Raw genomic sequence first — 24,910 nt, 5'->3', positions numbered from 1 at the left:
TGGGGGTATATCATGAGCAGTATAAGGGTATATAGCAGGATGGGGTATATTATGAGCAGGATGGGGGTATATTATGAGCGGGATGGGGGTATATAGCAGGATGAGGGTATATTATGAGCAGTATAAGGGTATATAGCAGGATGGGGGTATATTGTGAGCAGGATAGGGAGGGGTATATTATGCGCAGGATGGGGATATATGAGCAGGATGGGGGTATATTATGAGCAGGATGGGGGTATATTATGAGCAGGATGGGGGTATATGAGCAGGATGGGGGTATATGAGCAGGAAGGGGGTATATGAGCAGGATGGGGGTATATCATGAGCAGTATAAGGGTATATAGCAGGATGGGGGTATATTATGAGCAGGATGGGGGTATATTATGAGCGGGATGGGGGTATATAGCAGGATGAGGGTATATTATGAGCAGTATAAGGGTATATAGCAAGATGGGGGTATATTATAAGCAGGATGGGGGTATATTATGACCAGTATAAGGGTATATAGCAGGATGGGGGTATATTATGAGCAGGATGGGGGTATATAGCAGGATGGGAGTATATGAGCAGGATGGGGGTATATGAGCAGGATGGGGGTATATTATGAGCAGGATGGGGGTATATTATGAGCAGGATGGGGGTATATAGCAGGATGGGAGTATATGAGCAGGATGGGGGTATATTATGACCAGTATAAGGGTATATAGCAGGATGGGGGTATATTGTGAGCAGGATAGGGAAGGGTATATTATGAGCAGGATGGGGATATATGAGCAGGATGGGGGTATATTATGAGCAGGATGGGGGTATATGAGCAGGATGGGGGTATATGAGCAGGAAGGGGGTATATGAGCAGGATGGGGGTATATCATGAGCAGTATAAGGGTATATAGCAGGATGGGGGTATATTATGAGCAGGATGGGGGTATATTATGAGCGGGATGGGGGTATATAGCAGGATGAGGGTATATTATGAGCAGTATAAGGGTATATAGCAAGATGGGGGCATATTATAAGCAGGATGGGGGTATATTATGACCAGTATAAGGGTATATAGCAGGATGGGGGTATATTATGAGCAGGATAGAGAGGTGTATATTATGAGCAGGATGGGGGTATATAGCAGGATGGGAGTATATGAGCAGGATGGGGGTATATAGCAGGATGGGAGTATATGAGCAGGATGGGGGTATATGAGCAGGATGGGGGTATATTATGACCAGTATAAGGGTATATAGCAGGATGGGGGTATATTATGAGCAGGATAGAGCGGTGTATATTATGAGCAGGATGGGGGTATATAGCAGGATGGGAGTATATGAGCAGGATGGGGGTATATCATGAGCAGTATAAGGGTATATAGCAGGATGGGGGTATATTATGAGCAGGATGGGGGTATATTATGAGCGGGATGGGGGTATATAGCAGGATGAGGGTATATTATGAGCAGTATAAGGGTATATAGCAAGATGGGGGTATATTATAAGCAGGATGGGGGTATATTATGACCAGTATAAGGGTATATAGCAGGATGGGGGTATATTATGAGCAGGATAGAGAGGTGTATATTATGAGCAGGATAGGGGTATATAGCAGGATGGGAGTATATGAGCAGGATGGGGGTATATTATGAGCAGTATAAGGGTATATAGCAGGATGGGGATATATTATGAGCAGGATGGGGGTATATTATGAGCAGGATAGGAGTATATGAGCAGGATGGGGGTATATGAGCAGGTTGGGGGTATATTATGACCAGTATAAGGGTATATAGCAGGATGGGGGTATATTATGAGCAGGATGGGGGTATATAGCAGGATGGGAGTATATGAGCAGGATGGGGGTATATGAGCAGGATGGGGGTATATTATGACCAGTATAAGGGTATATAGCAGGATGGGGGTATATTATGAGCAGGATAGAGCGGTGTATATTATGAGCAGGATGGGGGTATATAGCAGGATGGGAGTATATGAGCAGGATGGGGGTATATTATGAGCAGTATAAGGGTATATAGCAGGATGGGGATATATTATGAGCAGGATGGGGGTATATTATGAGCAGGATAGGAGTATATGAGCAGGATGGGGGTATATGAGCAGGTTGGGGGTATATTATGACCAGTATAAGGGTATATAGCAGGATGGGGGTATATTATGAGCAGGATGGGGGTATATAGCAGGATGGGAGTATATGAGCAGGATGGGGGTATATTATGACCAGTATAAGGGTATATAGCAGGATGGGGGTATATTATGAGCAGTATAAGGGTATATAGCAGGATGGGGGTATATTATGAGCAGGATAGGGGTATATAGCAGGATGGGAGTATATGAGCAGGATAGGAGTATATGAGCAGGATGGGGGTATATGAGCAGGTTGGGGGTAGATTATGACCAGTATAAGGGTATATAGCAGGATGGGGGTATATTATGAGCAGGATAGGGAGGGGTATATTATGAGCAGGATGGGGGTATATGAGCAGGATGGGGGTATATGAGCAGGATGGGGGTATATAGCAGGATGGGAGTATATGAACAGGATGGGGGTATATTATGAGCAGTATAAGGGTATATAGCAGGATGGGGGTATATGAGCAGGATGGGGGTATATAGCAGGATGGGAGTATATGAGCAGGATAGGAGTATATGAGCAGGATGGGGGTATATGAGCAGGATGGGGGTATATTATGACCAGTATAAGGGTATATAGCAGGATGGGGGTATATTATGAGCAGGATAGGGAGGGGTATATTATGAGCAGGATGGGGGTATATGAGCAGGATGGGGGTATATGAGCAGGATGGGGGTATATTATGACCAGTATAAGGGTATATAGCAGGATGGGGGTATATTATGAGCAGGATAGGGAGGGGTATATTATGAGCAGGATGGGAGTATATGAGCAGGATGGGGGTATATTATGAGCAGTATAAGGGTATATAGCAGGATGGGGATATATTATGAGCAGTATGGGGGTATATTATGAGCAGAATGGGGGTATATGAGCAGGATGGGGGTATATTATGAGCAAGATGGGAGTATATGAGCAGGATAGGAGTATATGAGCAGGATGGGGGTATATGAGCAGGATGGGGGTATATGAGCAGGATGGAGGTATATAGCAGGATGGGGCCATATGCCAGGATGGGGTATATAGCAGGATGCGGCCATATGTCAGTATATAGCAGGATGCGGCCATATGCCAGGATGACGGTATATAGCAGGACGGGGGCTATACCAGGATGAGGGACATATACTGTATATACAAGGCAGGAGGATCATTACCAGGCTGGGGTACTTTAGTAAAAAATTTGGGGACATTACCCCATAACAGTGTCAGCAGCAGATCCTCGCCCCATAAGTGTGTCATGAACACATTTTTTGCTTAAAATTTTATTTTCCTATTTTCCTCCTCTAAAATCAGGGTGCGTCTTATGGTCCGGTGCGTCTTATAGTCCGAAAAATACGGTTAAAAACACAAGTGTCTGAAATGACCCTAAAGAGTACAGTCTGACATGGCAGCATCGTAAGTGTGTGTATTCAGTAAATATTCAAAGCAATAAATCACACCAGACAAAGATACTCTTGGATAAATTTATTTAATAATTTTTATATAAACAGTTAATTGTTGAATAATTTACACTCCGCACGTTTCCTTTTAATAGTCAAAGATATTTTCTGTACATGACGGTTTTAGCTCTAATATGAAAACATTGAAAAAATAAACCGCTTTTTTATTTTCTAATTTTTTTTTATTTTTTTTTAACTTTTCTTATATTATTCTTTATGTTTACATTTTTTTCAATTTCCTTTTCATAAACCATGGCACATAGACATACTTTTTTATTTTTTTTATTATTTTTTTTGATCCTTACATTGAATTTTAACCACTTCCCTACCAGAGAGAGCGAGAAAAAAAAAGGTTAAACCTTACAAGTCTCCTCTGGCAGCTTATGAAGAGTTAAAATGAGGTATTTGATGACGGTGGGAAGGGAGGAATAGAAGGTAAAAATAACATTTTCTCAGGGTTTAAGCACAAACAAGCAGCAAACAAAAAAACAACCCATTTACTACAAAAAGTAGTGAAGAGGCGAAACAGAAAGTGACAATACATTAATTGTGATTGGCAGGAACATTGCAGAGTCAGGCAGGTTTCACACTTTTGTGATGCAGTTGTATGTAGCATCTGAAATACATCAAATCCAAGACCCCCACGTTTCCAAAAAAAACAATATTTTATAGTAATAATGTTCAGTAGAACCACAGGGAAGGCAAATGTTGCAACTTTAATAAGAATGCCTAAGTGCAGCAGCATCACAGCCGAGCAAAACCGGTCTTAGAATAACCAATCCAAGTCAAATGCTACAGGCCTTTAACATTGAAATTGTTAAAAAAAATAAATCCCAAATGCTTAATTTACACAGATCACATTTATAGTCATTAAAGATGCAGAATGAAGAAAGGCAGTGAGTGAGATGAGGCCGAAAGCCAATAATTCACAAGACAACATTTCTAGTTAACATCCAAGGATAATTATAAATAATATCAGTGTCCACGGTTTATGGGTACTTGGACTGATAGCAGCACACAGATAAATAGTAGTGATGATTCAGTGAAGCACAAAGATAATTGAGCCAAAGGAAACTCTTGGGAGATCACAGCTACATCCACACTAGGTCATTCCACCTCACATCTTTGTTCCCCTTGTTTTAATGTAAAGAAAATGCTTAACAATATTAAATCAAATGGACCTTTTTTTGCCTTTTAATATCACAAGGCCCTCCGGTTGTTTTTTTTTACTGATTTATGACACTAAAAATAAAGAAAACTATGAGTTTATATAAAACCAGGGAACAGAGACATCCATGCTTGAACAATGTAATGTGAATGAAGCCTATGGTACCCATAGGCGTTAGATGAGATATTGCCAAATCTCACCAAAATTGGCTAAATCAGTCAACAAATATCTAATGTCCATGGCTACTTTAATGGGTCAGCTGTTACAATAAAAGTATAGCTGTAGTTTGTCTTAACATATATATTAACACTAGAAGTCCCAGAGAGGGGTAATTTAACATTTCTACCATTGGAACTGTCAAGGGAGGAATTTGGGTGATAACTGCTAATGGAGTCTGTTCACAGCACCGTCTGTGGATATCCCAAAGAACAGACTCCATTAGCAGTCTTCACCCAAATTCCTCCCTTGACAGAACCCTATGGAGCTCGAAATTTCTGGGACTTCTAGTGTTATTAAGACACTAGATGCGACCTTAACAGTTGTCATCCAGAATGCTTGAGACTCCTGATAATCTGAACATTTTTGTCACACATGGGGAGCACAATCTGTGATGTTACACAAAATATCCAAAAAGGTCACACATTTGGTCTCTTGGCAGGAAAAATTGGAGGGGAAAAAAAAAATCTAAATGAAAACCAAAAGAAGAGACCCTTATACGAATGTAATCTGGTTTCCATGAAATACAAGGTACTATTGAATAGGTAGTATATATCCTTAATGGTATTCAAAAATCGACAGCAATTTTAAAGAATACATGTTAACAGCCAAGCAGCAGTTGTCCATGTAACAGGAAGGGAGGCTATGAAGACAAGTAAATGAAGCTGTGTATTTTGGCCAGAGTTCGATTTCATACGGCACAATCAGCATATTGCCACGCTGATTTCTGAATTATTCCAAATTGACCACAATTTTTCCCTTTGGGGCCAGTAGTTTGACAACTTGTAGGCATCTAGGTATAGGCAGTAAGGATAATGCAAGTCTGCCGATAACATGGAAGGGGGCTTCCTGTTCACATTTAGTAATCAAACTATCTGAATTTCTGTTTAGTGGCACTTCCCCTAAATGATGTAATTCCTTTCCAGTAACAGACAGTGAAAAGAAGTTAATTTTATGTCCTTGGGGGAAGATTAATGTAAGGGAAAAAGCAAAATATTTCTCATAAGGTGCAACTTTACATAAAATTATGACAGGAAGGGTAAAACAATTAAAAAAATATAATGTTGCATTGGACATTATTCTGGTGTTTAAAGCTGGTTTCACATCTCCGGTATTTTGCCGAAAGCCAGATCCAGCACAAATGCAGTATACTTACATTAATTTACAATGGAAGCGTGACACCATGCAGACACATATGGTTGTGTATGAAGCATGTGTCCGCATGATACCGCGCTGCCATTGTAAATGAATGTAACTGTACTGCATTTGTGCCGGATACAGCTTCCGGTAAAATACCGGAGATGTGAAATCAGCCATAAGGAAACCGATACATTACGTATGACGGCATAAGACCAGAGCGGCAGAGCAATAGAAGGATCTCGAGGACAAGAAAATAATTCCCGAGTCATGCACTATCCCCTCAGGCCCTGCACGAGCACGATATTGGATCAGTTTGCTTGGCGTTTTCCTTTAACAGAGATATAATAGATATACATAGAGAAAAAAGTATTGATCACAGAGATTTTCAGTGCTCTCCTTTTGGGGGGGAAAAAACAAACAGCCTATAGCCAATTTTTCCACATTAAAAGTTGGAGGAGAGATCAGTTAAGGCCTATATCAGGAGGCAACACAAGTAAATTATTAACATACTCTGCTAAAGTATATGAGCAGTGAACAGATGAAATCAGCCACGTGCCTCACTTTCACAAGATCATACGGGAAGTAGAGGCGACTTTGGCCACACTAGAAAAAAAAAATAAAAATGCACAACTAGCAACATCTTGTTGACGTTTTAATTAAAAGATCCAAGAGGTAAATCTGTATTTTCTTTTTCTATTTTCTAATAAGCTAATATCAACCGGCGGAAAAAAAACAAAAAAACAAAAAAACATTAAAAATAATTATAATTACATTCACATTAATTATACTGCAACAATACAAGCACTTAACATAACTTTGCAAGAAAGACGCTCCCGGGTACCACATGCAATCAATTAAAAAGCTGCAGTACTGTGAAGGAAAAACTCTTCACACCCAATACCACAATATCGTGGATTGGAACGCACAACATTCAGGAAAAATAAAAATCATCAAATGCTTTAAACAATTCAGGCTGTGCTCACTGGTTAGCTCAGAAACAACAGAAAATGCATAAAGTCGATACAGCCAATTTAATCACTGGCATTCTTTTATATTTTTAAAAGCAAAAACTAAAATCTGCTTTTATCTGCACTATGAAAAAATACAATGAGTCTGTTAGACTACTGCGGCTTTTCAAGGAATATTCCTTGTAATTAAAGCCTCAGGATTTCATCCTTTAGCAAAACCTAAATTATTACCTGTTCTTGTCCTAAAATTCTGGCGCACTTACGGATTTATGGCAAAGAGCTTAAAAACAGGTACCCAGCATGTAATAAATAATATTAATTTTAAAAAAATGAGGGAAAAAGAGGAAACTAAAACATACCCTCCTTAAAATAAAACAATAGTAAAAATTAGGAACCAATTTCTGATCACAGCAACAGTGACTGTTCACTTAAAACATTTAGAGGGAATGTAACATGCATCTTATTTTAATTGCCCTCCCGTAAAGTAGCAGTTTCCAAGAAACGTTACTGATGGTGCTTTCCATGTTTATTTCATATGGCTACCTATGTGCTCAAAAAGAGTTTCAGATTTTCCCCAGCAAGAACAATTCAGCTTGAGTATGCACCTCATGAACATAAAACCATTGTCGGAAAGTACAGAGAAAAAACCCAAAAATGTGACTTTCCCTTTGATGTGTATTACGCTGCACTGGGACCTCTGATAGCAAGTAAAGAGCCATAATTATAAAGGGCCTGCTGGTTGTTTTTTTCTTAGATGTATTATAAAAAAAATAATCTTTTCACATCAGTTACAGAAAACTGAAATTAAGTATTTGATATAGTCACAGCACCCTAACAGTGCACGTGTTGCTACATCGTCACATATAGCACTGCAGTGTATATGTCTCAAACCATTTATAGGTACTATAATTCACATACAATGTCATTATCATAGTAGTTCTTTATTAGTGCTGAGTGAGCACTCCCATGCTCGGGTGCTCGGTACTCATAACAAGCAGTTGGATGCTCGGACGGGCTCGACTAGTGTACAGAGTATAATGGAAAAATCTTCTGGAAAAATGCTTTAGTTCCCCATTGCCTTCCATTATACTTGGAACCGAAGTAGAGTCCATCCAAACCTCCGACCTCTTCATTAAGAGTACCGAGCACTCGAGCACGGTAGTACTAGCTCATCACTATTATTTTTCTGAAAAATATCCCCAAAATGGACTATTTTATATTAGTCAAACTTGGTGAACGTAGATGTTAATACTTATGCAAAAGACATGAAATCTATTTGTAGATCAATTATCTGTCGAAAATCTTGACCATTGGCCATTATGCGGACTGCTTTTTGGTAAAGAATCTGTAGCTAGGCATGCAGAATTCTAGCAGACTCAAATCATGTCTTCTTGCATTCATGATCAAAAAAGATCATGTGTAAATTAAAGTGGCCATGCTGATATAAGTGCAGAACACCCTGTTTATTTCCTTGTAATAAAGAAAGAAAAAGTGAAAGAGACTATGGGGAAAGCGAGACTTCAATTGGAAAGAGGGGAGGATTGGAGATTTAAAGAAAGATGTACTTTATTACTAAAAGGGTGGGAAGTTCTTGGACAATACGCAATAGAACTAAGGTGAAGAGAAGTGCCTTCTTGTTCATTTGTTATACCCCTCGAGAGGTATTTGCAACCCAATAAGTTTTCTTTACCCTATAAAAGAAATACATAAATTGTCTTAAGTATAAAATAATGGCTAATTTATTAACTCACGGGACAGTTCCAAGTCTCTGTCATGTAAGACTGGATGTAAAATTACTAAGGTGTTTGACCTTGAAAATGTAATAAGAACAACGCGATTTAGCTGTGGGAGAGTTCTTATATTAGCATGTAGAATAGTGAAAAATGTCTAATACCTCATGTTATGCTCTGAAGACAGGTAAGCAGATGGCTGAGAGACAAAATTGTATCCAGTGGAATCTGTACACTCAGATATATGCCACGTTTCAGAATAAATGGGCTGACATGTTTACTGAAGTGCAGGGCAACCTCTAAAAAAGGTCGGTCTGCTACTTGGCCAAACCATTTAGAGATGCTATGTTCCCCCTCTTAAAATAATTAAAAAAAAAACCCTAAAAACACAACAGGTATTCGCCCACTCAGACATTGGGTCTCCCAATACTTGGGTGACATTATGAGCACTGCAGCTGCGAATGGGTTGCGTGGACTACATCTCCCTGCTGGGATGTCCGAGCTTCAAGGTGTGCCCACTAGTGAGCACTGACTAGGTGCAGAGTTCACGCTTCATAACCATGTCACGCCAGTGCCTGGAGAGCAAGAGCTCAACATTGCTGGTATGGTGCTGGTGGAGGAGAAGAGTACCTGTCTTTGTTTTATTTACTTTAAAACAGGGGTATACAACATTAGAAGGGATTGTACAAGTAGTGCACAACCTCTTTAAGAAAAACGGCACAGTAGTCTAAATAATTCATCATTTATATCAATGGCCCTTTACCAAGGATAGTGGAAACAAGATCTCTGAGCAATGTCCGCTCAGAATGTGATTTTGGGCCATGCATCTATGGGTGGCTTTATGATATAAGGAATTTGAGTCTACTTGGCAGCAGAGTAGAATAAAAAAAAAAAAAATAGATGTGTCAGATCTCCTGATACAATTTTTTTTTTTTCCAAATTAAGTCAAATTTAAAAATTACAAAATGAAAACCTTATTTAAAACACTATGTGTCCAATTCATTATTTAATGTGCCTTTTTTATCTAGTTTTTGGTGCTTTTTTTGGGGGGTGGGGGCACCCTATCCTTTACTTTGTTCTGTTTTTAAAGTATATTTTATAAAAGTGTTCAACTGTTTTGTTTTCTTTTTAAATTCATCATTGTGGGCATACTTTGGAGTTTCCAAATGTTTTAAGCCGATTCATTGCTTGCTGCTAATTTTCTTGCGCAAATGTACATTGAACCGTCTCAAAATGAATGAATGTATGTATGTCTGACATTTTTTCTACGATTTATACATTTTAGTGGAAAATATGACTTTTCGCTTTAAGAAAGATAGAAAAAAAAAGTAATATAGAAAAATGCATTTCTATTTTGCACGAAATTCATGCACTATGTGTGCTATTTTCAATTAAAAGTCATTAAAATTACAAAATTTACCTAACCACAATTAAGATTTCTAAGTCATATTAAAAACTGGGGCCATCTGCCATTTAAAAAAAAAACAAAAAAAAAAAACCAAAACACAAAAACAGAACAAAAAGAACCTAAAATACATCTGAAAAATATAGAAGCATATACAGGTTGATATTGGTGAATAAAAGCATGGTAATCTCCACTGGCCCAAAAAATTAACCATACAAGTTATACACTATATATAACGGTCTGTCTGAGGGATTTTGTGATATACAGAGAAAACATCTTGACTTTTTTTTTGTTATCAAACCGAATCAATATACGGAATTTCAATATCAATAGCCATTTACAAAAACATTATCATTGAAATGTTGAACATTTCTCTTTTATGGATGAATAACTTAAAGATTGCCAAATCCTAGAATGGGTTACATGCTGGAGTGCTCACAGCCCAGACTGATTCTTTCAACCATTTTTGTCCCTCTGACTACACAGAGTTCTTAACATGGAAAAAAAAAAAAATTAAAAATCTTGAGGTGCTTTAATAAATACCCTTGTCTTCCAGCACAACAGGGGTTAACTTTATCGATGTACAATATATTGAGGTAGATAGTGTGCTAACACAAAACACAGATTAAAAATAAAATTACGTTCCTCCAGCCTCTCACATCCATTAAAAAAAAAAATGTACATGCGCTTATCATATATATATATTTATAGAGAGAAAATGAGATTTTTATTTTTTTTTTTTTTACTATCAAAGCTAATTTCTGTACAGTGATCTTCATTATATTAAAATAAATACAATTTTCTCTTAAGAAAAATCTGTAGAATTACAAAAAGTAACTTAACAATATATACGATTATTTCTGCCATTTCCACTAAACGTGTAGTGTATTTTTTTGTAATTTTTATTTTACCTTTTAATGTTTTTTTGTTATTTTATTTTTTATTATATATATATATTTTTACTACAAGGATTTTTTTTAAAGTTTTATTTTTGATAGGGGCGGGGATGAATCATACATATATTAGGGCGTAATGAAGAATTTAGGCACTGTAAAAAAGGCTGAATGTTGTCATGAAATAATGGGACTTTTACAATAAAAGAATGGCAGACAGCAGTGGAAACTAACCGATTTCATAGAAGGTATCATTTCAGGCGACCTAAAGATCAGTTCTAGCAATGTTGAATACTATTTGAATACTATTTCTTTACCTTTAAGATTGTCTAATAGGCGACCTGTTAAGTATATTAGTAGAAAAGTGAAGTGTGGTAGTGTTAACAAAACAGTTGGGGGATTTTTTATTTTTTTTGTACATAGTGGAAAATATACCGTTATTCCTCAGATAAGTCCCTACAAAAGACAAGACAATGATATAGAAAAAAAAGAACACATGAGAAAGCTATGAACAGAAAGCAGCATACCTCTGCCATCTACTTACAGAAGATTTGTCTTCCATTGTTGGAACGAGTACAAACCTGGACACAAAAGTAGTCCATGACAGTCTGCCACACAACGGCACACAACTCAACTTCTTACACTCCAACTGGTGGTACCAAGTTCAACCTCATAGACAAGTTGTGTTTAATCCGCAATACAAACTTCTCACGTGATTTCCATAAGGAAAGTTAGACTGTGTATAGACTGAAGTACCAGCGTTTATAAGTCCGATACAGGACATAAAGGAGAAGGGAAGGCCCTTTTCACATGGCATTTTCTGCATTTCAGGAGTTCCGCTTGAGCCAAATTCTTCCAAAAATGGAAACACTAAAAGGGCCGTATCCTGCAGTGATATGAACAGAGTTCAATTTCTGAAAACGTACTTTTGTTCACACTGGCGAAGAAAAGTTGTCTACATTTCGGTGCCCATCTTAATAAAAGGACACTTAGAAAAAACAAAAGCCCACAATTTTAGTTCACTTGACCTCCCGTCGTGTCACGGTCAGATCGAGGGTTTGTCTAAATTACATTTTTAGGGAAACTTGGTCAGAAAACGCAGTGTGAACAGGGCCTTACTAAACACCGTATTCTACAACTGTAGAGGGTTTTATGGACCTACGTAATCCTGTAGATGGTTCCAGCAGCGCAGATCAAAAGTACAACATAACAGCAGGTGTAGTAATAAGGAAATATACAAAGAATAGGTTAATTACATGTGAAAAGAGAAATATCTGGGAAAGCAGTAGCGCTCAATAAGAGGACTTTATAGTACAAAAACAAGGGTTGAATTGGGCAAAGTGCCATACATGAATGCTTAAGAGGACACCACCAAATTCAGGTGCACATCATAACACTAGAGACTATACACAGTAATGTGAGAATGAACGCATACAAATAGTCTACTCTAGAACTATACAAAAAGCTATGAAAAGTGGCATTCTAATAAACTGTGCTACATTGGCAGCACTGGCAAGCTTACAATCCCATTATTTTATGTTGGTTTTTGATAATAGGTGACTAAAAGGTGCCCATACAGTCTAAACAGCTTTTTCTTCAAAACACACATGCGCGCTCAGTTACAAAGAGTGCATGAGCTTACAGTGAGTAGGGGAATAGTGGGCTATGGCCAGACAACGCCATCGGCAACTTCTCTCCTGTGAAAACAAAGGAACGCCATTAAAATTTATCATGGCTGATCCTTAGTTTCCTCTGTGTCAGGGAGAAGCAGTTGCTCCCCGTATTGAGATAGCCAGGCGGTCTTGCCAAAATCGCTGTATTCTTTCAACTTTGCCCTAATGTGTACGCCTACATTTTTCACAAAGCATTGTAATGACGTTACTAACCCAAGGAGCTATGACAATAAATGAGCTAAAGAGTGAATATTATTACTGCCCTTTTGTCTCACATTAATACAAGGTGCATCTTTTACAATGTTGTGTGTTCAACCAAAAACATTTCCAATAAATTCCAACACACCTAAAATAAAGAAATCTCCAGAATAACGCAAAATTGTAGAATGTACTATGTAAAAGTTTCTGATCCAGGTATTTGACTTTGAAAAAAGGCAGAAAAAAATATATATAAATATACTTTGTGTTCGTTCCGTTCATAAATTTAGTCGTTGAAATCATTTTAACCAATAATTATACCTTGTAATAGGGAATTTTTTTTTACCATCAGAGGTTATATATAAAAAAAGAAATATATATATATCGCGTATACATGAAAATAAGCAACTGCTATATATTACTTGTAGTTCACATCAGGCAAGACCTGATATAAGAAGCTTTTACACAAACCACAGAAGCCGTTAGTGACCAGTTACCTTGCTTACTGGTATGAATAAAATCCTTACATTAAAATATGAAGACCGGTCGTTTGCAAAATTCTGGATACTAAAAAAGTTGATTCTTATTTTCAGGATAACGCAATGACTGTACCCAACCTTTGTTGTGAGTACAGATTATGTGGCACACAAGCAATTGAGGTTGTGATGCAGAGGAAAAGGGATGGTAAGAGACTGCTCCCTTTTTGGTCTGATTAAAAACATATCTGACATACAAATCACAACCATCCCAAAAGGTTTGTATCAGCTATACAAGCAAAAAAACGCCCCATCAGCACCTTCCAGATTCTTGACCACAAGGTGAACAACGATAAAGTAGACGCATTCGTAGCAGAAGAAACATGTGTACAGGGGCACAGTCTATGACCCTCATGTACAAGTGATATGTTTACTGTAGTGACAATTCAGCAGGTCAGGAAAATGAGTAGATGGGGTAACATGTAAGGTACATGAACTTCACCATATTAGATGTTCCACTTGAGGTAAAACTGGCTGGTCTATATCCAGAATATTTTCACTTCTTTCGACAAGTTATTTCCCATTGATTTGTATGGGAAAGCTGAATTAGAGACTCCCAGGACCTGGGTTTAGATCGCTCTACCGAGGTGTAGCTACCCTTAATCCATAACAGGTAAAGATAGAGCATCAGTTATATTAAGTCAGGTGTGTGTGCCTTAGTCATCTAAAAGCATTTACTTCTCTCCCACTTGTTAGCATTGCACACATTTACTGTGCCAATATGAGAAGCCACTGCAAATAAATAGGCAATGAAGTGGAGGTGAAAAGGATGGAGTTTCCTTCCGTTATGTCTGTTCACAGTTTCGGTTTCGCCCAATAGTCCGCCTGTCAAGTGATAAAAAAAAAAAAATAAAAGCACACAAGACCATACAGTCAAGAACCCAGTGGGACGATGAAACATTCAAAACCTGAAGAGGGCGTTGGTGTTTTGATGTTCTAGCCATGGGTACAGTTCTGTCCTGAGATTTGACGGAGGGTAGTTAACTTTCAGAGGGCAAAGCTCTGTGTGTTAGGATGGGCTGGAACGTGGGAGGGAGAGAATGCGTCCATTTTTCCTACTCCCGTTCATGTGAGTGTAGGGTATGTGTTCCTCATAGAGGTTTCCTCGCGGTCCTTCATCCCGTAGTGAGCATGACGATGGGTCCAAAGGGGTGCTTTCCATATTTTCAAGATCATAGTCCGTATCATCGGATTCCGGAGGCTTGTTCTCGTCACTGTAGTAAAAGGACACCTCTTGGAAACTAGCATGGAGGTCGTCTTTCAGCATTTGAATTATCTCCAAGAAACAGGGGCGCATCTTGGGATTATATTGCCAGCACATCTGCATCAGACTGTGACTGAAAAACAGGAGACAGACTTAAAATGACAAGCAAGCACGAGTTCTGTTTACGTCATGTATATGAGCAGAATCTATTCTCTACGAGTTACTGATGCTATAGCCTGCTCATTTTTTATATCACCCACATTATTTCACCAATTAGCAATCTATAGCTTTATATTTATTACAGGGACCACTACTTGAAGTGTTTATGTGCCTATGTAAGGGTAAGTTCACACAGTGCGTTTTTCGTGGCGTTTTTCGGGTGCGTTTGGCCTCAAAACTGCATGACTTTGCTTCCCCAGCAAAGTCTATGAATTTTCATTTTTGCTGTCCACACACAACTTTTTTTTTAAGCTGCGTTTTTGAGCTTTAAAAAAAAAATAAATAAAATGGACATGTCAATTCTTTCCTGCGTTTTTCTGCGTTTCCCCCCCATGCAATGCATTGGAAAAAACACAGAAAAACGCAGAGATCAAAAACGCACCAAATCGCGGTACAAACGCATGCGTTTTTGCCGCGGTGCGTTTTTAGCGGCCAAAAACGCAGCGTCAAAAAAACGCAGCGTGTGCACATAGCCTAAGTCTGAAAGGAACGTGGGGAGAATGCAAACTGTAACTTCTATTTCTGACCATGCAGGCAGTATTTTTTTCTTCATAGCACGAATCTCCATTCCTTCCTACAGCCATATCTCCCGCCTTCTCTTCAATATCCTGTGTGTAGCTGTATGACAATTGACTCTGTACTGGCAACAGCAAGACACAATTGTCAACCTCATCTCTTTGGCTGTTCCCCAGGCAAAAGTGGAATAGATCAGAAGGAGAACTTATATTCTCAGTGTGATTTCAACACAATATCAGAAACAAGAAGGAAAGTCTGCCAGCTGACAAATAGGTGTGAATGTATCTCATGTGTACATGTACTTCTTGATCAGCACCTCTTTAAAACTTACAGTCTAGGGTGACAGTTTTCTGGCCGTTCAAGGAAGCCTCCATCCATAACAAATTTGAGCACTTGCTCGTTGGATAACCCCTGATATGGCTGCTCAGCCAAACTTGTTATTTCCCAGAGCACTACACCAAAGGACCTGAAAGAAAAATGGTTGCAATTTTTTGTGTGCCGGTGGTTCTACATCTACAGTAAAAGAAATAAACATAATAAATAAATTTCACTAGGGCGTTACTGTTTAAATAAAAAAACCTGACAGATCAGCAATATCAGGTTTTAATAAAGATGTGGGCCACATCTCACTGTAAAACTTATAAAATCAAACTTAAAATATATTAAATATTAAAATATATATTATGTAACCTTCTAGAGAAGAAAACCTAACAGAAGAAATAAAGTGCGGACACTGAGGTTCATACCAGACATCTGAAAATGTGGTGAATACTCCATCTTTGAGAGATTCAGGGGACATCCACCTCACCGGTAGCAGACCCTTTCCTCCCTTACGGTAATAATCAGTTTCATAGATATCGCGGGTCATCCCAAAATCTAAGACAAAAAAAAAGCACAATGACAATATTTGGCAGGTTAGACTAACAACAACCAAAAACGCATTATGAGGAAAGGAGCAGGAAAAAACAAATAAATCAAGAACTAATGAAATATCTATTTTACCTACCTATCTCCAAGCATATTCTACATTATCTAAATTCCCTTGCAGTAGGTCTTTGGGGTGTGGGAGGAAAACCACACAAAGTTAGGGGAGAACATTCAAACCCACACACACGCGGAGAACTCTTTAATGAGTAGATAAAAGGCAAAGTTGACTTAGAAATTCTAATGAACCTTCTATGATAAAGATAAAATGAAACAATATGTGATCAATAATTTACCTCCAATTTTAACTGTAAAATCCTCAGCAACCATGCAATTGCGGGCAGCTAAATCACGGTGTACAAATTTCTTGGCATTGAGGTAAGCCATCCCATCAGAAATCTCAGCTGACATCTGAACCATTTCCTCAATTGTTGGGGCTGGCCGACCAGGATTATTCTGGACAGAAGAAAGGTGGGAATCAGAAAATATTCTGTCAAATAGTATTGATTCATATAATAATAATATTAATTATTATTATTATTATTAATAATAATAGTAATATTAAAAAAGAAGGGAATTTTGTTTACTTACCGTAAATTCCTTTTCTTCTAGCTCCTATTGGGAGACCCAGACAATTGGGGTGTATAGCTTCTGCCTCCGGAGGCCACACAAAGTATTACACTTTAAAAAGTGTAACCCCTCCCCTCTGCCTATACACCCTCCCGTGCATCACGGGCCCATCAGTTTTGGTGCCAAAGCAGGAAGGAGGAAACTTATAAATTGGTCTAAGGTAAACTCAATCCGAAGGATGTTCGGAGAACTAAACCATGAACCAAAGAACAATTCAACATGAACAACATGTGTACACAAAAGAACAACAGCCCGAAGGGAACAGGGGCGGGTGCTGGGTCTCCCAATAGGAGCTAGAAGAAAAGGAATTTACGGTAAGTAAACAAAATTCCCTTCTTCTTTGTCGCTCCATTGGGAGACCCAGACAATTGGGACGTCCAAAAGCAGTCCCTGGGTGGGTAAAAGAATACCTCGATAAAAAGAGCCGTAAAACGGCCCCCTCCTACAGGTGGGCAACCGCCGCCTGAAGGACTCGCCTACCTAGGCTGGCATCTGCCGAAGCATAGGCATGCACCTGATAGTGTTTCGTGAAAGTGTGCAGACTCGACCAGGTAGCCGCCTGACACACCTGCTGAGCCGTAGCCTGGTGCCGCAATGCCCAGGACGCACCCACGGCTCTGGTAGAATGGGCTTTCAGCCCTGAAGGAACCGGAAGCCCAGAAGAACGGTAGGCTTCAAGAATCGGTTCCTTGATCCACCGAGCCAAGGTTGACTTGGAAGCCTGCGACCCTTTACGCTGGCCAGCGACAAGGACAAAGAGCGCATCAGAACGGCGCAGGGGTGCCGTACGAGAAATGTAGAGTCTGAGTGCTCTCACGAGATCTAACAAGTGCAAATCCTTTTCACATTGGTGAACTGGATTAGGACAAAAAGAAGGTAAGGAGATATCCTGATTGAGATGAAAAGGGGATACCACCTTAGGGAGAAATTCCGGGACCGGACGCAGAACCACCTTATCCTGGTGAAACACTAGGAAGGGGGCTTTGCATGACAGCGCTGCTAGCTCAGACACTCTCCGAAGTGATGTGACTGCCACTAGGAAGACCACCTTCTGCGAAAGGCGTGAAAGAGAAACATCCCTCATCGGCTCGAAAGGTGGCTTCTGAAGAGCCGTTAGCACCCTGTTAAGATCCCAGGGTTCTAGCGGACGCTTGTAAGGTGGGACTATGTGGCAAACCCCCTGCAGGAACGTGCGTACCTGCGGAAGCCTGGCTAGACGCTTTTGAAAAAACACGGAAAGCGCCGATACTTGTCCCTTGAGAGAGCCGAGAGACAAACCCTTGTCCATTCCGGATTGAAGGAAAGACAGAAAAGTGGGCAAGGCAAACGGCCAGGGAGTAAAACCCTGATCAGAGCACCAGGATAAGAAGATCCTCCACGTCGTGTGGTAGATCTTGGCAGACGTTGGTTTCCTGGCCTGTCTCATAGTGGCAATGACCTCTTGAGATAACCCTGAAGACGCTAGGATCCAGGACTCAATGGCCACACAGTCAGGTTGAGGGCCGCAGAATTCAGATGGAAAAATGGCCCTTGAGATAGAAAGTCTGGTCGGTCTGGTAGTGCCCACGGTTGACCCACCGTGAGATGCCACAGATCCGGGTACCACGACCTCCTTGGCCAGTCTGGGGCGATGAGGATGGCGCGGCGGCAGTCGGACCTGATCTTGCGTAACACTCTGGGCAGCAGTGCCAGAGGAGGAAATACATAAGGCAGTCGAAACTGCGACCAATCCTGAACTAATGCGTCTGCCGCCAGAGCTCTGTGATCTTGAGACCGTGCCATGAATGCCGGGACCTTGTTGTTGTGCCGGGACGCCATTAGGTCGACGTCCGGCGTTCCCCAGCGGCAACAGATCTCTTGAAACACGTCCGGGTGAAGAGACCATTCCCCTGCGTCCATGCCCTGGCGACTGAGAAAGTCTGCTTCCCAGTTTTCTACGCCCGGGATGTGAACTGCGGAGATGGTGGAGGCTGTGGCTTCCACCCACAGCAAAATCCGCCGAACTTCTTGGAAGGCTTGACGACTGCGTGTGCCGCCTTGGTGGTTGATGTACGCCACCGCCGTGGCGTTGTCCGACTGAATTCGGATCTGCCTGCCTTCCAGCCACAGCTGGAACGCCTTTAGGGCTAGATACACTGCCCTTATCTCCAGAACATTGATCTGAAGGGAGGACTCTGGCTGAGTCCAGGTGCCCTGAGCCCTGTGGTGGAGGAAGACCGCTCCCCACCCTGACAGACTCGCGTCCGTCGTGACCACAGCCCAGGATGGGGGCAGGAAGGATTTTCCTTTCGACAGAGAAGTGGGAAGAAGCCACCACTGAAGAGAGGCTTTGGCTGCCCGAGAAAGGGAGACGTTCCTGTCGAGGGACGTCGACCTCCTGTCCCATTTGCGGAGAATGTCCCATTGGAGTGGACGCAGATGAAACTGCGCAAATGGAACTGCCTCCATTGCTGCCACCATCTTCCCTAGGAAGTGCATGAGGCGCCTCAAGGGGTGTGACTGGGCTCGAAGGAGAGATTGCACCCCTGTCTGTAGTGAACGCTGTTTGTCCAGCGGAAGCTTCACTATCGCTGAGAGAGTATGAAACTCCATCCCGAGGTAAGTTAGCGATTGGGTCGGTGTCAATTTTGACTTTGGGAAATTGATGATCCACCCGAACCTCTGGAGAGTCTCCAGAGCAGTGTTCAGGCTGTGTTGGCATGCCACCCGGGAGGGTGCCTTGACTAGAAGATCGTCTAAGTAAGGGATCACCGAGTGTCCCTGAGAGTGTAGGACTGCCACCACTGTTGCCATGACCTTGGTGAAGACCCGTGGGGCTGTCGCCAGGCCGAAAGGCAGTGCCACGAACTGAAGGTGTTCGTCTCCGATGGCGAAACGCAGGAAGCGCTGATGCTCTGGTGCAGTCGGCACGTGGAGATAAGCATCCCTGATGTCGATTGATGCTAGGAAGTCTCCTTGGGACATCGAGGCGATGACGGAGCGGAGAGATTCCATCCGGAACCGTCTGGTTTTCACGTGTCTGTTGAGCAGTTTGAGGTCCAGAACGGGACGGAATGATCCGTCCTTTTTTGGCACCACAAACAAGTTGGAGTAAAAACCGCGACCACATTGTTGAAGGGGAACAGGGATCACCACTCCTTCTGCCTTCAGAGTGTTCACCGCCTGAAAAAGAGCATCGGCTCGTTCGGGGGGCGGAGATGTTCTGCAGAAACGAGTCGGAGGACGAGAGCTGAGCTCTGTCCTGTAACCGTGAGACAGAATGTCTCTCACCCATCGGTCTTGGACATGTGGCAACCAGGCGTCGCAAAAGCGGGAGAGCCTGCCACCGACCGAGGATGCGGTTTGGGGAGGCCGAAAGTCATGAGGAGGCCGCCTTGGGGGCGGTTCCTCCGGCGGTCTTTTTAGGACGTGACTTAGACCGCCATGAATCAGAGTTCCTCTGGCCCTTCTGTGGCCTGTTGGACGTGGAGAATTGAGACCTGGCTGAGGGCCGAAAGGACCTAAACCTCGGTTGTATCTTCCGTTGCTGAGGTCTGTTTGGTTTGGACTGGGGTAAGGACGAGTCCTTTCCCTTGGATTGTTTAATGATTTCATCCAATTGCTCGCCAAACAGACGGTCGCCAGAAAATGGCAAACCGGTTAAGAACTTCTTGGAAGCAGAGTCTGCCTTCCATTCGCGTAGCCACATGGCCCTGCGGACTGCCACTGAATTGGCGGATGCTACCGCTGTACGGCTCGCAGAGTCCAGGACGGCGTTCATGGTGTAGGACGAAAAAGCCGACGCCTGAGAGGTTAAAGACACAACCTGCGGAGTAGAGGCACGTGTGACTGCATTAGTCTCAGACAGACAAGCTGAGATAGCTTGGAGTGCCCATACGGCTGCAAATGCCGGAGCAAAAGACGCGCCTATGGCTTCATAGATGGATTTCATCAGGAGCTCTATTTGCCCGTCAGTGGCATCCTTGAGCGATGAACCATCTGCCACTGCTACTATGGATCTAGCCGCCAGTCTAGAGACTGGAGGATCCACCTTGGGACACTGAGCCCAACCCTTAACTACGTCAGTGGGGAAGGGGTAACGTGTGTCATTAAGGCGCTTAGTAAAGCGCTTGTCCGGAAAAGCTCGGTGTTTCTGGACTGCATCTCTGAAGTTGGAGTGATCGAAAAACGCACTCCGTGTACGTTTGGGAAACCTAAATTGGTGTTTCTCCTGCTGTGAAGCTGACTCCTCAATCGGTGGAGTTGGAGGAGAAAGTTCTAGCACCTGGTTGATGGACGCTATAAGATCATTTACTATGGCGTCCCCTTCAGGTGTATCAAGATTGAGAGCAGCGTCAGGATCAGAGCCCTTATCTGCCACCTCCGCTTCATCCTCCAGAGAGTCCTCATGCTGAGACCCTGAGCAGTGTGATGAAGTCGAGGGAAGCTCCCAGCGAGCCCGCTTAGCCGGTCTGGGACTGCGGTCCGTGTCGGAGTCCTCACCGTGGGACCTAGGAGTCGCCCCAGGAGCACTTTGCTGCGCCGACCGAGGGGGGCCTGGGGGCAATGATTCAACAGTGCCCGGGGCCTGAGTTACCGGTCTGGACTGCAAAGCTTCTAGTATCTTAGCAGACCATCTATCCATAGACTGAGCCATGGATTGTGAAAGTGACTCAGAAAGTTTCTCAGCCAACCCTGCAAACTCTGTCCCTGCCACCTGGACAGTGGTAGCCGGTGGTTCTACCTGGGCCGAGGGTCCCACCAGCGCCTGAGGCTCCGGCTGAGTGAGTGTCACAGGGGCCGAGCATTGCACACAATGAGGGTAGGTGGAACCTGCAGGTAACATAGCCGCACAAGAGGTACAGGTTGCAAAATAAGCCTGTGCCTTGGCACCCTTGCTTTTTGCGGACGACATGCTGTTGTCTCCTCTTAGAGCAATCAGTGAGGGTATATAGCCAAAAGCAAATAATGCGGCCGAACAGAGCAAATGTATACAATATATGGATATATATATACACTTCGGCACCCAGGGGGGCCAGCACCTAGTAACCGGTGCGGCTTACCGACCGCCCTCAGTGGTTGTGTGTCCACCAGATTCCCTGCCTGGGCCTCCCAGAGCTGTGGAGCTCGGTCTGAAGTTCTCCACCGGCAGAAGTGCTGATAACAATGGCTGCCAGCATTCTCAGAGGAGGAGGGAGCCGTGGGCGTGCCTCAGAAAGTGCGGGAATCTGGTGCCCCACAGTGCTCAGTGAGGGGGGAGGAGGATACCTAAGTATGCTCCAGCCCTCACCGCTGACGTCCAGTCTAGCGTCCCGCCCTTACCCCTGACTGGCAGGCCCGGGGGCGGGAATATGCGGTACTAGGCCGCAAAAGCCGGGGACTAAATTTAGTAACGCGGCCGGCAAACAGTCGCGGTCGGCGCAGTAGTCCCGGCGACACAAAACACACAGCAGCCGCTGCAGCGTCCGTTACACAGGCGCTCTATGCGCCGTCCCCAAGGGGACACAGAGTACCTCAGAGAAGCAGGGTCTGTCCCTGATGATACCCGGTCTCCTGTCCGTCAGATTCCCCCAGGGGCTGCGGAGGGAGCCCGGTCCCAGTGCATGGTGACCGGTTAGGATCCCACTTCTCCCAGAGCCCCTAAGGGATGGGGAAGGATAACGGCATGTGGCTCCAGCCTTTGTACCCGCAATGGGTACCTCAACCTTAACAGCACCGCCGACCAGAGTGGGGTGAGAAGGGAGCATGCCGGGAGCCCTGTTAGGGGCCCTCTTTTCTTCCATCCGATAAAGTCAGCAGCTGCTGCTGACTAAAATGTGGAGCTTGCGTGAATGGTGTGCCTCCTTCAACACAAAGCAAAAAACTGATGGGCCCGTGATGCACGGGAGGGTGTATAGGCAGAGGGGAGGGGTTACACTTTTTAAAGTGTAATACTTTGTGTGGCCTCCGGAGGCAGAAGCTATACACCCCAATTGTCTGGGTCTCCCAATGGAGCGACAAAGAAAGAGAATTTTGTTTACTTACCGTAAATTCTTTTTCTTATAGTTCCGTATGGGGAGACCCAGACCATGGGTGTTTAGCTTCTGCCTCCGGAGGACACACAAAGTACTACACTTAAAAGTGTAGCTCCTCCCTCTGAGCTTATACACCCCCTGGAGAACCTGATCTAGCCAGTTTAGTGCAAAAGCTGAAGGAGAATAGCCACCCACAAGTAAAAACAGAGCAAAAACCTGAACAACCGGAGACTCTGTCAACAACAACAGCCAGTGAAAACACGCGGAACAAGAAATTGCCAACAGGCAACAGGGAGGGAGCTGGGTCTCCCAATACGGAACTATAAGAAAAAGAATTTACGGTAAGTAAACAAAATTCTCTTTTTCTTTATTGTTCCTATGGGAGACCCAGACCATGGGACGTCTCAAAGCAGTCCATGGGTGGGAAATAAACAGAAAAACTAAGAAGTAGGCAGAACCTAACTTCACAAATGGACGACAGCCGCCTGAAGGATGCATCTGCCCAAGCTCGCATCTGCCGAAGCATGAGCATGCACTTGGTAGTGCTTTGAAAAGGTATGCAGGCTAGTCCAAGTGGCAGCCTGACAGACTTGTTGAGCCGTAGCCTGGTGCCTGAAAGCCCAAGAGGCACCGACAGCTCTGGTCGAGTGTGCCTTGATCCCCGGCGGGGGAGGCACCTGAGAACACTGGTAGGCGTCCGAAATGGTCGACCTAATCCAACGGGCTAAGGTCGGCTTAGAAGCAGAGAGGCCCTTGCGCCGACCTGTAGTTAGCACAAAAAGAGAGGTGCACCGCCTAAGAGCAGCGGTGCGAGACAGATAGATCCGGAGAGCACGCACCAGATCCAGAGTATGCAGCGCTTTTTCAAAGCGATGAACAGGAGCCGGACAAAAGGAAGGTAGGGTAATGTCCTGGTTAAGGTGGAAAGGAGAGACCACCTTAGGAAGAAAGTCCGGAGTCGGACGGAGAACCACCTTGTCTTGATGAAAAACCAAAAAAGGTGACTCCGAAGAGAGCGCAACCAAATCGGAGACTCTCCTGAGGGAAGTTATGGCCACTAGAAAGACCACTTTCTGTGAAAGACGAAACAAAGAAACCTCCCTAAGAGGCTCAAAAGGGGGGTTTCTGCAAAACCGTGAGAACCAAATTGAGGTCCCAGGGATCCAAGGGCCGGAATGATGTGAGATTCGCCCTGCATGAAGGTGCGGACCTGAGCCAGCCGGGCGAGACGCCGCTGGAACAGCACTGACAGAGCTGAGATTTGTCCCTTGAGAGAGTTGAGGGACAGTCCCAGCTGCAGACCGGACTGTAGAAAGGACAGAAGGGTCGGCAAGGAAAATGGCCAAGGAGGATGGCCGGAAGAGAGACACCAGGACAGGAAAATTTTCCAAGTCCTGTGATAGATCTTGGCGGAGGAAGACTTACGGGCCCGAGTCATAGTGGAGATGACTTCAGGAGGGATACCAGAAGCCGTCAAGATTCAGGACTCAAGAGCCACGCCGTCAATTTGAGAGCCGCAGAATTCAGGCGGAAAAACGGACCTTGTGAGAGAAGGTCTGGACGGTCCGGAAGATGCCACGGCACCTCTACGGACAGAAGGAGCAGGTCTGGGTACCAAGCTCGCCTGGGCCAATCCGGAGCAATGAGAATGACTCGACGGCCCTCCAATCTGATCTTGCGCAGGACTCTGGGCAAGAGAGCTAGAGGGGGAAACACGTAGGACAGACAAAACTGGGAGCAGTCTTGAACCAGAGCGTCCGCGGCGAATGCCTGAGGATCGTGGGAGCGAGCCACGTAAACGGGAACTTTGTTGTTGTGACGGGACGCCATTAGGTCCACGTCCGGAGTGCCCCATTTGCGGCAGATTGACTGAAAAAGCGCCGGGTGCAGGGACCACTCGCCACTGTCCACGGTTTGACGGCTGA

At 43.4% G+C, this 24,910-nt stretch overlaps 1 protein-coding gene across 1 annotated transcript in view; it reads right to left on the bottom strand.

Moving 5' to 3' along the window:
• Positions 1–4,656: 4,656 nt before the first annotated feature.
• INSR (insulin receptor) overlaps positions 4,657–24,910 on the bottom strand; it is a 110,397-nt gene continuing 90,143 nt past the window's right edge. Inside the window, exons 18-21 of the mRNA XM_075314765.1 lie at positions 16,659–16,818; positions 16,185–16,314; positions 15,770–15,904; positions 4,657–14,836 (exon numbers count right to left, since the gene is read on the bottom strand). Coding sequence (XP_075170880.1) covers positions 14,509–14,836; positions 15,770–15,904; positions 16,185–16,314; positions 16,659–16,818 — 753 coding nt within the window. The 3' untranslated portion in view covers positions 4,657–14,508. The remainder of the gene's footprint in view (positions 14,837–15,769; positions 15,905–16,184; positions 16,315–16,658; positions 16,819–24,910) is intronic.

Source organism: Anomaloglossus baeobatrachus, chromosome 1 (genome assembly GCF_048569485.1).
Source record: "Anomaloglossus baeobatrachus isolate aAnoBae1 chromosome 1, aAnoBae1.hap1, whole genome shotgun sequence".
Taxonomy (NCBI): domain Eukaryota; kingdom Metazoa; phylum Chordata; class Amphibia; order Anura; family Aromobatidae; genus Anomaloglossus; species Anomaloglossus baeobatrachus.
The sequence above is the reverse complement of the archived record's forward strand: the minus strand, read 5'-3'. Positions and strand labels throughout refer to the sequence as shown.